Raw genomic sequence first — 13568 nt, forward strand, 5'->3', positions numbered from 1 at the left:
CTAAATCGTAACTTAGTATCTGGTCTACTTCGATTCAGCACACACACATATCAAGCGCCAAAACACGCAAGCACACAATCCCATTTGTTTAACTGAAACAACGGGCATTAATAGAACATTCATATATCATCACAATACGGTATCCACATTTCAACATAACATAGCAGTTAAGAATAATGAAGTCAATTCAGTCTAACTATACATAATTCACATGATATCAGTGTCGCACTTAACTGAAGGTGTGTCAGATATATCGAAAAATAATATTTAGACATCAAGGGTAATTTTCCTAGATAGTACGCTTTATTAGCATTCTAACGATATATGGTACGTGTCAAACGGGTACACGAAAAGGGAGTTACGAATTTCCAAAGATTGCTGATTTTTCCCTTTGTGCCCAGTGTAATCGGTTACTTTGGGACCAGTAACCGATTACTGGCATGAAAAATGCCCAGCCACGCAAATTTACACAGGGTAACCGGTTTCCCAAATTCTAGTAACCGATTACCCTGAAGCAGAATCAATTTTCTGCATTTCTAAGGGTTCTAAACCAGTTCCAATTGCTCTAAGTTTGTTCCCTACATTACTAACAAAAATCCCAACGAATTTGCATCATATAAACACGTTTAGAGATATCAACATGCAAGGGTTAAAGCAAATCAAACATACTTAGCATTATTGACTCACAATTAACTCACAATCCCTAAACCCCAAATTATTCCCAATATGCAAACCCCATAGCTTCTATCTAAGGACTCACCTTAGATGGAGATGAAGATGATGATGATGAAGCTGATAGCAAGATGAGGATGATAGAGATGGAGCTTGGACAGATTCTGTTGCATGCAAGAATAGGGCTTGGACCAAGTTGAAGACTTTCTCCTCTTCCTCTCCCTTTCCACGTTTTCCTTCTTCTTCTACTACTATAATAAAATTCTAGTTTTGGAAAGAAAAGAATGAGCAACCAAACATGTCCCAATTTTTATTTAAGGGTGAAAGTACTATTATACCCCTCTTATTGCCACTAATAGGTTTAGTTAGCACAATAGACCAGTTAGTAGAATTACGTATCATATTTATCCATCTTCTTTTATACCAATCACATTAGTAATAAGAATGATCAAATAAATATAATACCGGGTATTACATTCTCTCCCCCTTAAATAGAGTTCGTCCTCAAATTCGAAAACTTACCAGAACAAGTGAGGATAGGAATCCCGCATCTCTGACTCAAGCTCCCACGTAGCTTCCTCAGGACGCGTCTCATCCCTCATCAATTTCACGATAGGTATCTCTTTACTTCGTAGAGACTTGCTAGCACGCTCCAAGATACGGTAAGGTTGAGGATCATAGGAAAGATCTGGTTCTACTTCAACAGAATCCGGAAGAATAGGATGAAAAGTATCGGGCACAAACTTTTGGAGCTGAGATACATGAAACACGTCATGCAGCCCGGATAGTGAAGGTGGTAGTGCAAATTGATAAGCCATTTCGCCTACCCGGCTCATAATCTGATATGGTCCTACATATCTCGGACTGAGCTTTCGCGTTTTGAACGGTCCTCCCAATCTCAATCTTGGAGTGACCTTCAAATACACATGATCACCAACTTCAAATTCTAAGGGTCTCCTCCGTTTGTCTACATAATTCTTTTGTCGGTCTTGGGCTTTCTTAAGATTATCTTGGATCTTCTTGACTTTCTCGGTAGTTTCTTGTATGATCTCCGGTCCAAGAATACTCTTCTCCCCTACTTCGGCCCAACATAGTGGTGATCGACATTTTCTCCTATATAGAGCCTCATAGGGAGTCATACCCAAACTAGCATGGTAACTGTTATTATATGCGAACTCTACCAACAACAAATGATCCTTCCAACTCCCACCTTCTTCTAAAATGCAGGCTCTCAACATGTCTTCTATCGTCTGGATTGTCCTCTCCGTCTGCCCATCGGATTGAGGATGGTTAGATGTACTCATATCCAGTCTAGTCCCCAATTCCTTGTGAAACATCTTCCAAAATCTCGAAGTGAACTTCGGGTCACGATCGAATACTATACTAGATGGCACACCATGCAACCGTACAATCTCCGCTATGAAAAGCCTTGCGAGATGAATCACCTTGTGAGTTGTCTTTACAGGTAAAAAGTGGGCAGACTTGGTCAGCCTATCCACTATCGTCCATATAGAATCATATCCAACTCGAGCGTGAGGTAGCCCCACAATGAAATCCATGGAGATAGAATCCCATTTCCACATCGGTATCTCCAGTGGTTGTAACATTCCTCCTGGCCTCTGATATTCAATCTTAACTTGTTGGCAAACGAAACATTGTGCTACATACTCTGCAATCTCCTTCTTCATTCCCGGCCACCAAAAGTCTTTCTTCAAGTCTTGATACATTTTGGTCGATCCAGGATGAATAGAGAATCTACACTTGTATGCTTCATCAAGAATCAAACACTTCAACTCAGAATCATCCGGTATGCACATTCTCTGCCTAAACAAGATTACTCCATCAGGTGCTCTAGCGAAATCCAACATGCCTATGCTCACTTGCAATTGTTCATCACGCTCTTGTGATATCGGAATTCTTTCTCGCAGTTCATTCTGGATGTTCAAGTTGCTAATCAACACACCATTGGGCACCCATTCAAACTGAAGGTTAAGATTTCGAAACCTTTCCAATAATCTATGTTCTAACATCATCAACTCCGTAACTCGAAATTCCCTCCTACTTAAGGCATCTGCTACTTAATTAGCCTTTCCTGGATGGTACTTCAGCTCAAAATCATAGTCCTTGAGATATTCCATCCATCTCCTTTGTCACATATTCAATTCCTTCTGGTCGAATAGATATCTTAAGCTTATATGATCACTGAACATCTCAAAGTGAACGCCATACAGGTAATGTCGCCACACTTTGAGTGCAAAAACTATTGCAGCAAGCTCAAGATCATGGGTCGGGTAATTTTCTTCATGAGGTCTCAACTGCCGAGATGCATACGCTGCCACCTGACCATCTTGCATCAACACTCCTCCTAAACCTTTCTTAGAAGCATCACAGAACACTTCATATGATCGATTTAGGTCTGGAATCACTAACACAGGTGCAGTAGTCAACTTCTTCTTAAGTTTCTGAAAACTCTGCTCACATTCGGAATTCCATTCAAAAGCAACTTCCTTACGGGTAAGCTTCGTCAATGGTAAGGATAACTTAGCAAACCCCATAATAAATCTCCGGTAGTAACCTGCCAAACCTAGGAAACTTCTGACTTCAGTCACACTCTTCGGTCGATCCCAGTTCACCACCGCTTCTACTTTAGAAGGATATACTGCCACGCCTCCTCCTGAGATGACGTGACCGGGGAAATTTACTTCGGATAGCCAAAATTCACACTTATTGAACTTGGCATACAATTGCTTCTCTCGAAAAGTAGACAACACAATCCACAAATGCTTTTCATGATCTTTGGGATTACGAGAATTCACAAGAATATCATCAATGAAAATCACCACAAACTGGTGCAGACATGGTTGAAAAATTCGATTCATGTAATCCATGAAAACTTCCGGAGCATTAGTCACACCAAATGGCATAACTAAAAACTCGTAGTGACCATATCGGGTCCAGAATGCAGTCTTAGGTACATTTGAGCCCTTCACTCGGATTTGATGGTATCCTGACCTAAGATCAATCTTCGAGAACACACTGGCTCCTTTCAACTGATCTAGGAGGTCATCAATCAGTGGTAATGGATATTTGTTCTTTATGGTAACTTTGTTCAGCTGACGATAATCGATGCACAAGCGCATACTTCCATCTTTCTTCTTTACCAAAAGAACATGAGCTCCCCATGGAGAAACACTGGGTTGAATAAAATGCTTAGCAAGAAGCTCTTCTAATTGGCTCTTCAGTTCTCTGAGTTCAATAGGAGATGTCCTATAAGGAGTGATAGAAACTGGGGCCGTTCTAGGAACAAGATCAATTGAGAATTCGGCTTCCCTTTCCGGAGGAAGAGAAGTGATATCCTCGGGAAATACATCAGGAAATTCGCAAACCACAGGAATCTCATGCAATTCTACCCTCATAGAAGGTTCCTTAGAAAGAACTAGAAGAAAGGGTCTTTCTTTAGAAAAGAGATGATTAACCGCGCTGATCGTACCTTCTATCAACTTAGTAATTGCATCATCGAAAGAAGTCTCTTCTGCAGGAATGAATATGGCCTTCTCTTTGAAACCAATATATACCGAATTAAGAGACAACCAATCCATCCCTAGAATAACATCAAGCCTCTTGAGGGGTAAGCAAATTAGATCAATCGGATAGTCACGACCATTAAAAGACACTGAGCAGTCTTTACAAATTAGTCGAGCTTCCACGGTATCATCCGTCGCCGAAAAAATAATCATGGGATTGGTTAATGGAATAACTTCCAAACCAAGTCAGTAAACACACTCGGTAGAGGCAAACGAATGAGTAGCTCCATAATCGACTAGAACACATAAAGGTTGGTTGTTAACATAACACGTACCCAGAATGAGATTGTTGTTTCCTTTAGCCTTTCTTGCATCCAGGGTGTACACACGACCTGCAGTCTTTTTAGGAGCTCTCTTCTTCGGGAAGTTCCTTATTATGTGACATTTCTTGCCACACTCATAACATCTAACAAAAGAAATCTCACAATCTCAGCGTGCTTCCTCTTACACTTGTCACAAAAGGGAGGTCGGGGGAATCGATCACCGTGGCCTTGCTTCATCTTTGGTGGAGGGTTACGGGGCCTCAAGTGTTGAGTAGATCTTCCTTGCTCCCTAAAATTAGTCATGTTCTGGTTCCTCTCTTCTTGAACCCTCTTCAAACTGTTTTCAGCAACATAGCATTGCCTTAAACATTCTGCATAAGTAGTGAACTCTCTTTGGGATACACTATGAGTGATGTCGGCCCTTAGACCCATCATGAACTGGTCAATCTTCCATAGTTCATCCAGAGCATAAACAGCTTGTCGAGAATAATCAGCTAAGTCCTCGAACTTCTCCGCATATTCTGAAACAGACATGTTGCCTTGCTTGAAGTTCTGCAATTCTCGCTCCTTCTGAGTCCTTACACTATTAGGGAAATACTTCTCCAAGAATGTTACTTTGAAATGTTTCCAATCCTTAGGAATCTCTTGTGTGGTGAAATAAGTAGATGCAGTGTTCCACCACCTAAGAACCGGTCCCTTCATCTTCTGAGTGGCAAAGATCACCTTTTCTTCTTCAGTACACTGAATAGCTTGAAACACCCTTTCCATACCAGCTAACCAATCATGAGCCAAAAGATAATCAAGTCCGCCAACAAACTCTGGAGGATCTATCCTGAAGAAGGCACGAAAATCCGGTCCAGTAGCAGCTTGAGGAACGGGAACTTGAGTAGGAGGTTGTTGTCCCTGCATGCCTTGCATCATTTGAGCCATCATCTGATTCTGCTGTAGCATCTCCTGCATCATATATTGCCATGGCAAGCCTGCACCTCCGGTTTCTTGCTCGGGCTCCATATTCCTAGTTCTGGTCCTTCCGGGATCTCTGCGTTGCTCAACCATCTCCCTGTCTGACCTACGCATGGAATCAAGTTGATCAGGCTCAATGCCATAATTAAGACATAAGGAATCATGCTGACTATACACATACGAGGCAGAATTGTACTGCACTATGATGCGTCTCAGCAAAGCCGAAGATCGACCTGCTCTGATACCAACTGTAACTCCCAACACATATATATCTAGAATAATATGCAACAACGATTACATAATGTTTGCAGCGGAAATCGAAGTACAAGAATACATAAGCCGAATGTATCATGGCCAAAATATAAATACATCATAAGAGTACATGTCCAAAACACAAGAGCTAGTAAGCACGATAAGGAACTAAAAGAAACGTCCAATAAGCATCGCCAAAAGATCTAATCCATCCTTCCCTTACCACGATCTTGGCTCGAACCACTTGAAAGAATATAATTGGAATGGGATGAGATTACTAAATCTCAGTGAGTCCGCCTATCCTATTAGTCCACTCGGATCAAAAGGGAACATAAAAAAATGAACGAATCCACCATTGATTTGAGGTTATTCTCACTTCCGATATAAATACGGAGCAAATAATCAATTCATCCGCCATTGGATGAATAATGCAAATATACAATTATATAAGCAACCAAGTATGCAAAACTCGCGTCCATATACGGGGAATCCAGAAGTACATTAATACCACTACTAAGTTACTAACACACCCTCGGTGGGTTCACCCATGCCTATTTGTCAAGAGACTTGCACAAGCACCCTGGAAGAGTGATTAAATGGGTTCACACAAGCCTACATGGCTGCGAGGTGACCTTGCCTAATAGGAGACACCGTCCCATTAACCATCTGTACGCACGTGGTGTTAACGGCAAGTGGAACACACCGTCTCGACGCATGAGCCCATCCGGGTAGAAACCTAATGATATTGCCTACTTGGCATCACTAGAGATGGTTTACCTGTTATGCGTAGGCTTACTTAGCCGCATAACCCCAACATACCGAGCACGCGAGTGTGTACACAACAAGTGAGTAAAATGCCTCTAGACCCTCACAAGCACACTGAAACAGTAGATCAGGTATGTGCCTCTAGGATCCATGATCAGGGCAGTCCCACGGACAACTCAAGGACTCACGGTCCGAATCGTAACTTAGTACCTGGTCTACTTCGACTCAGCACACACACATATCAAGCGCCAAAACACGCAAGCACACAATCCCATTTGTTTAACTGAAACATTGGGCATTAATAGAACATTCATATATCATCACAATACGGTATCCACATTTCAGCATAACATAGCAGTTAAGAATAATGAAGTCAATTCAGTCTAACTATACATAATTCACATGATATCAGTGTCGCACTTAACTGAAGGTGCATCAGATATATCGAAAAATATTATTTAGACATCAAGGCTAATTTTCCTAGATAGTACGCTTTATTAGCTTTCTAACGATATATGGTACGCGTCAAACGGGTACACGAAAAGGGAGTTATGAATTTCCAAAGATTGCTGATTTTTCCCTTTGTGCCCAAGGTAATCGATTACTCTGGGACCAGTAACTGATTACTGGCATGAAATTTGCCAAGCCACGCAAATTTACACGGGATGACCGGTTACCCAAATGCCAGTAACCGATTACCCTGAAACAAAATCAATTTTCTGCATTTCTAAGGGTTCTAAACCAGTTCCAATTACTCTAAGTTTGTTCCCTGCATTACTAACAAAAATCCCAACGAATTTGCATCATATAAACACGTTTAGAGATATCAACATGCAAGGATTAAAGCAAATCAAACATAGTTAGCATCATTGACTCACAATTAACTCACAATCCCTAAACCCCAAATTATTCCCAACATGCAAACCCCATAGCTTCTATCTAAGGACTCACCTTAGATGGAGATGAAGATGATGATGATGAAGCTGAGAGCAAGATGAGGATGATAGAGATGGAGCTTGGACAGATTCTGTTGCATGCAAGAATAGGGCTTGGACCAAGTTGGAGACTTTCTCCTCTTCCTCTCCCTTTCCACGTTTTCCTTCTTCTTCTACTACTAAAATAAAACTCTGGTTTTGGAAAGAAGAGAATGAGAAACCAAACATGTCCCAATTTCTATTTAAGGGTGAAAGTACTATTATACCCCTCTTATTTACACTAATAGGTTTAGTTAGCACAATAGACCAATTAGCAGAATTATGTATCATATTTATCCATCTTCTTTTATACCAATCACATTAAGAATAATAATGATCGAATAAATATAATACCGGGTATTACATTTCTCATATTCAAAATTAAATTTTCTAATCTTAAGATACAACTTAACAGTTATTAATGAAGAATGGAAGGAAGAAGAAAAATTAAAACTTAAATTTTTTGAATTTTTTTAGGTAAATTCGTTAGTATTCATGAATTTAAGTTGGATACAGTTACTTTAGTACGATTTGTATTAAAATTTTAATTTATTTTAAAAATAAAATAAAATGAAAAGTGACGTGGCATTGAATCATAGTGTTTAATTGGTTAAATGTATCGCTTTCCAACTAAACTCTAGGATACCCGTGTTTACAATTTTTTCAGTAAAATTTGTTTCATTGAAATTTGGATTAGATTGACAACTATAAAATTGAACCAATAAATTCAATTAAGATAAATTAACAATTATCAAATAAAACTACAACTTAAAAATTAACAATAAAAGGAAAGAAAATAATAACTAAAATCAAACTTATAAAATAAAAACAATAAAAAAAATTTAAAATAAAAATGTCTATATAACTGTATCACCCCTAGTGGAATAGTTGGATTACAATGGTATTGGTTAGAAACTAACAAGATGGCAAACTAGTAATTAAGGTTTAGTTGAAGGGCATTTTAGTCATGGGCCAAAGTTTGCATGTGGACTTAAGGTTGTGTTTGGTTATAACACCATAAAAATCAGATTTTTATATAGAGAATAGAGAGAATAGAGAGGGTAAGCCATTTTCTTCACTTTCAAACACCAATCCCGTATTCCTTGAGCAGCCTGCACTAAAACCATCATAACCTTCTCTCATGTAACTCGGAATGAGGCAAGGCCGGACTTTTCGGAAAGCTCACAAAATTCTCTACAATCTACATATATGGTTCGCTTCTTGCATGTCCTTGAGGAGGGAGATAATCAAGTTTGAAGTTAGGGGTCTAAAGCTAAAAGTTTTACACGAATTCCATGGACAGTCTTCATTCAACAAGCCATACCTTTTTACTTGAAGCTCTGATTTAGGTAATTCTTGCATTCTTGGATTCTACACAAAATTACCTTCAATTTAGTATATTGGTTCATGTTTATAGCTTCTATATTGAAGGAGAAAAGTGAGTTTGAAACTTGGATGTTCATGCTGAAAATTGGAGAAAAGGGGTTAAGGATTTGTTGTTGATGGAGGTGAAACTTTGGCCATGGTGGGAGTTCTATTAATGCATGGATGATGTCCTAACCTCCTTTTGGTCAAGGTGAGTTCCATTAGTTAGAAACTTTGGTAGGAATTGGGAGAAATTGTATGATCAAGGGTTTAGATTGCGATTATATGATGCATGTTTGATTTCATGATGAAACATGAGTGATTGTTATGCTAATCAATGTCTTGTGTTGTTATTACATGATGAGATTCTAATTTGATCAATTGAGGAACCTTAGGGATGAATTAGAATGCTTTGGGACTGAATTATGCAGGAAAATATGTCATTTTTTTGCTCTGCTTCAGGTGCAAATCGATTTGCATATACTGTAAATCGATTGCTCATTGAGAGAAAAAAGACTTTTATTGTTTTGATCATATCTTGAGTTTCGTAACTCGAAATGATGCCCGGTCGGAAGTGTTGGAAAGGTCTTTTAATGATATTTATGAATGTGCTTAGATATAATGCTTTTATTTGATTTAAAAGTTATGGAAAATGGACTTTTAGTTACATGATGTTGGACTAACATTAATAGAATTAAGAAATGTATGTTTAATTTCCCGAGTGCGGTTCCGTTCCATGTCGGGAATCGAAAGTCTCTTTGTTATGAGACTAATGTGTGTCCATGTACGTTCTAAATAATTATATGGTTTGATTATGTTTAATATATTCCATGATCGAAACATATTTAACTCACATGTGACGAGTATGTACAAATGGCATGATATTTACATGATGAATTTTGTCTAATATTATGTGCATATAATACAATGTGGATTGTTTTCCCATCGTTCCGGTTGGACGTTCGGATGCTTGATTTTGTGAACTTGACTTGTTTGAATATGCGTGAATCGGAGTATAACCGTACTACTAGGATAGTAAATCCTGTTTACCCACTATGTGGATGCCCATTGGTAGCCCGTGTGGTGTTTGTGATATGTATTATATACCATGGATGATTTGGCTTTTATGCCTGTTGTATATACGTGTCTATATCCGTATATTTTGCGTTACCTGAGATACTATTACGGTGGAAGCAAGTGAGGGTCTTTAATGGCGTGTCCCACTTGGTAACTCACCTGCGTGATTAGTATGGTAAGTGGGTGATGCCACGTAGGCAATCACTGAATTACTTGCCTCTAGTAGCGTCAATTAGACAATGTTACTAGGCTTTCGCCCGGTGGGCTTGTACATCGAAAAGGACATATTGCACCTGTTTACTCACCTGCGTACAGAGGATGAATACCATTGTAGTGGAAGCAAGATCGGGGTCTTTAATGGCGTTTCCCACTTGGTAACTCACTGGCGTGATTGGTGATGATTTTGTAAATGCCACGTAGGAAATGGTACAACTGAACTCATCTTGGGTGGAATTCCATATAGGAATGACCCGAATTCATCGTGCGGTGTGCTTGTGCAAGTCTTTCGACATATATGTACTTGGATACTCACCGAGGGTACGTGGCAGAGGTAGCCTAGTTAGATGGGTATAACTCCTTGATTCCTCGCATAAGGATGTGAGTTGCATATTGTGAATTGTTGTTTTTATTGAACGCATCATTGGATAGTTAAAGGACTTCCAATTGTGGTGATACCCTTGTTTGTGTTTGCACCTAAACGTGAAGCATAACCCCGGATTCAAGGTGAATCCATTTATGATGCATGCACCCTGTAGAAACTGATAACACGATTTTATATCGTATATTTAGCTTAAAATCCATAGATATTTATAGCATTTTCCGTTTATTATGTTAATTTATTATGATATTACGCGTGTATTTGCTTTGTTTCAGGTTTTACACTCTTATTATGCCGAATTGTGAAAAAGAGAAGAAATGGAGCCAAAACGACCCTTGTCTATGCCTAAAAGACGTAAATTGGGTGCTAAAGTAAAAAGGGAGTGCAATTAAGAGACAAGTGTGCTGAAAGAGACCCAAAGACCCAATAGTGCAATCCAGCCCACGAAGGAAAGCAGCCCAAGCCACACAAGTAAGCAGAGACGCGCGTCTCTGCCACCTCAGCAAAAGGGAGACGCACGTCTCCACCTCCCTAAATTCTCTCCACTTGAGACGCACGTCTCAAGTCTTCCTGAAGAATAGGAGACGCACGTCTCCACGTCCAAGTCTGCAAGAATCTCCTCTTTTCACGCAAAGCAACTGCAAAGCCCCTCCTATAAATAGGACCAGCCACTTCACTTCAATCTGTCCGATTTCCTGCCAACGAAGTGCTGCCGAAATTGTACCGCGAACTGCTTTTCCTTATTCTGCTTTCATTTAACCGTTTATTTTCTCACAACGATTCCTACACTGGAAATTGTTGTGAACTTTTCGTAGATCTAGCCTTACGTTAGATTTATTGTTTTATTTCCTTGTTTTTATTTTCTGCCATTTAAATTCCGAAGAACGATCCAGCCAACCTGTGGTGGAAGTTCGAGTACTTCAAGATTCAATTCAATTCAGATTTATTTAATTCAGGTTTTTATTTACCGCCTTATTTATATTATTATTGCATGATATATTATATGTCATTTAATATGCTTATTATTATGAACCGAACCGATATATGTATGTTTAATCGTATCAATATGTCTGGCTAAATTACTAAAGGTGTCGGTATGTAAAGTAAGTTAACCGTAGGGGTCCGAAATAAATTGGCTTAATTATGTTTTATTAATTATCACTTATTTTTGGTTTGTATGTCTAATTTAATTAGTAAGTCTTAAAACCAATAGAGCGAAAGTTTGAGGGGTTAAGACGGTAAAAGGTTAAAATCAATAGAGCGAAAGTTTGAGATCTTTAACCAGATAGTAGACATAGGACATTAGTTTTAAGGATGGCGAAAGCGTATTAAAACTAATTGGAACTTATTTATTTTCAAAAATTGTTTTTACACTCGAGCGGGATGGCGAAAGCGTACGTTAGGGTTATTAGCTTGCTCCGAGTCAACAGAGCGAAAGTTTGAGATTAGGAGATTTAAATAGATAACAACCTCGTAAAATAGGCATTTTATTAATTACACTGTTTCCAAAAAGCTCTTCTAAAATCTAATGGGATGGCGAAAGCGTACATTAGGATTATGATAGTAGTCTGAATCAACAGAGCGAAAGTTTGAGACGAGGATTTTTAATCAATGGAATTTAGTAAAGATTTTTAATTTAATTATGCAAAAGCCAATGGACCTTCGGATTACCTTTAGTTAAACGAAATACATACTGATACCTGTCTTTTATTATTATTCTTTATTTTCTCACAATCACTTTCCCTTAGGAACAATCGAAATTTTAGTACTCCTAGCTTTACATAGTAACCTTAGATAACGGTAGATCGATTCATAGTCCCTGTGGATTCGATATCTTTTAAAACTACACGACACGACTGTGCACTTGCAGTTATCAGATTTATAGACACGTAAAGTCGCGATCAAGTTTTTGGCGCCGTTGCCGGGGACTATTTAAGTCGATATCGTAACTCACTGTTACACCGTAGAGACTAGGACAATTCTTCCCTTTCTTTTTGAACGATTGTATGCCAAATACTCGTTCACAAGGAGGAGATTTAATACAACGAATTAACGAGATCGAACGTTTCATTAACGTCAAACGACGAGCTCGCAATCTTCCCGAAGTAGCAGAAATTCCGATTAATCAGGAATTGATTTTTACTGATCAAATCAATCAAATCACCCCGAAGTTAGAGATGGCTGCTATTCGTCCTCTTAGAGACTATGCCGCTCCTTCGCGCGCTGAACCGCATTCAAGTATCGCACCACCTGCGATTGAGGCGAACAATTTCGAACTGAAACCTTCACTGGTCCAAGCTGTTCAACAGAATCAATTCTCTGGAAGCCCTGTAGACGACCCCAATCTCCATTTATCCGTGTTCGTGCAATACGCCGACACTATCAAAGCCAACAACGTTAGTTCCGAAGCTATTCGATTACGCCTTTTCCCTTTCTCTTTGAGAGATAGAGCGAGAGCGTTGCTTCAATCCCTGCCTTCCAATTCCATAACTACGTGGGACGAATTGAAGAGAGTATTCTTAGCGAGATATTTTCCGCCTAGCAAAACTGCTATGCTTAGAGGTCAAATCAACGGATTTACCCAGAAAGATAACGAATCGCTCTTCGAAGCTTGGGAACGTTACAAGGACATGCTTAGAATATGCCCTCATCATGGACTCGAACCATGGCTGATCATCCATACTTTCTATGGTGGTCTCTTATATAACACTAAAATGACTATAGATGCCGCTGCTGGCGGAACATTAATGGACAAACCCCATGATGAAGCATACAAACTCATAGAGAACATGGCACAAAACCATTACCAATGGGGTGGAGAACGAGCCGCTCTAGAGAAAGCCCAAACCAAAGGAGGAATGTACGAAATAAGTGGTATAGACCGCGTTAACGCTAAAGTAGACGCTTTAACTCAAAAGATCGAGAATTTGACCATCACTCCTTCAGCCATCGCTGCCGCTGTAGCACCTAACTGCGAGATTTGTGGATTGACTGGGCATGTAGTTGCTGAATGCCAACTCTTGACTGGAGTCCCATCTGATCAAGTAAATTACGC

General features: G+C 39.3%; 1 protein-coding gene and 1 non-coding gene across 2 annotated transcripts; both read right to left on the reverse strand.

The window, feature by feature from the left end:
• Nucleotides 1-4630: 4630 nt before the first annotated feature.
• LOC131649294 (uncharacterized) lies at nt 4631-5596 on the reverse strand. Its single transcript, XM_058919065.1, has one exon. It carries the CDS (start codon nt 5594-5596, stop codon nt 4631-4633), a length of 966 nt encoding a protein of 321 aa, XP_058775048.1.
• A 7469-nt stretch (nt 5597-13065) lies between these two features.
• On the reverse strand, nt 13066-13172 carry LOC131654324 (small nucleolar RNA R71). The gene has a single exon (XR_009299365.1). It is a non-coding gene; the product is annotated as a small nucleolar RNA R71 (small nucleolar RNA).
• Between the last annotated feature and the right edge of the window lie 396 nt (nt 13173-13568).

Source organism: Vicia villosa, linkage group LG2, assembly GCF_029867415.1.
Source record: "Vicia villosa cultivar HV-30 ecotype Madison, WI linkage group LG2, Vvil1.0, whole genome shotgun sequence".
NCBI classification, from domain to species: domain Eukaryota; kingdom Viridiplantae; phylum Streptophyta; class Magnoliopsida; order Fabales; family Fabaceae; genus Vicia; species Vicia villosa.

Bases quoted from the DNA above. Each gene is read 5' to 3' on its own strand.
- LOC131649294 (XM_058919065.1), bottom strand. From the start codon at position 5,596: ATGCGTAGGTCAGACAGGGAGATGGTTGAGCAACGCAGAGATCCCGGA.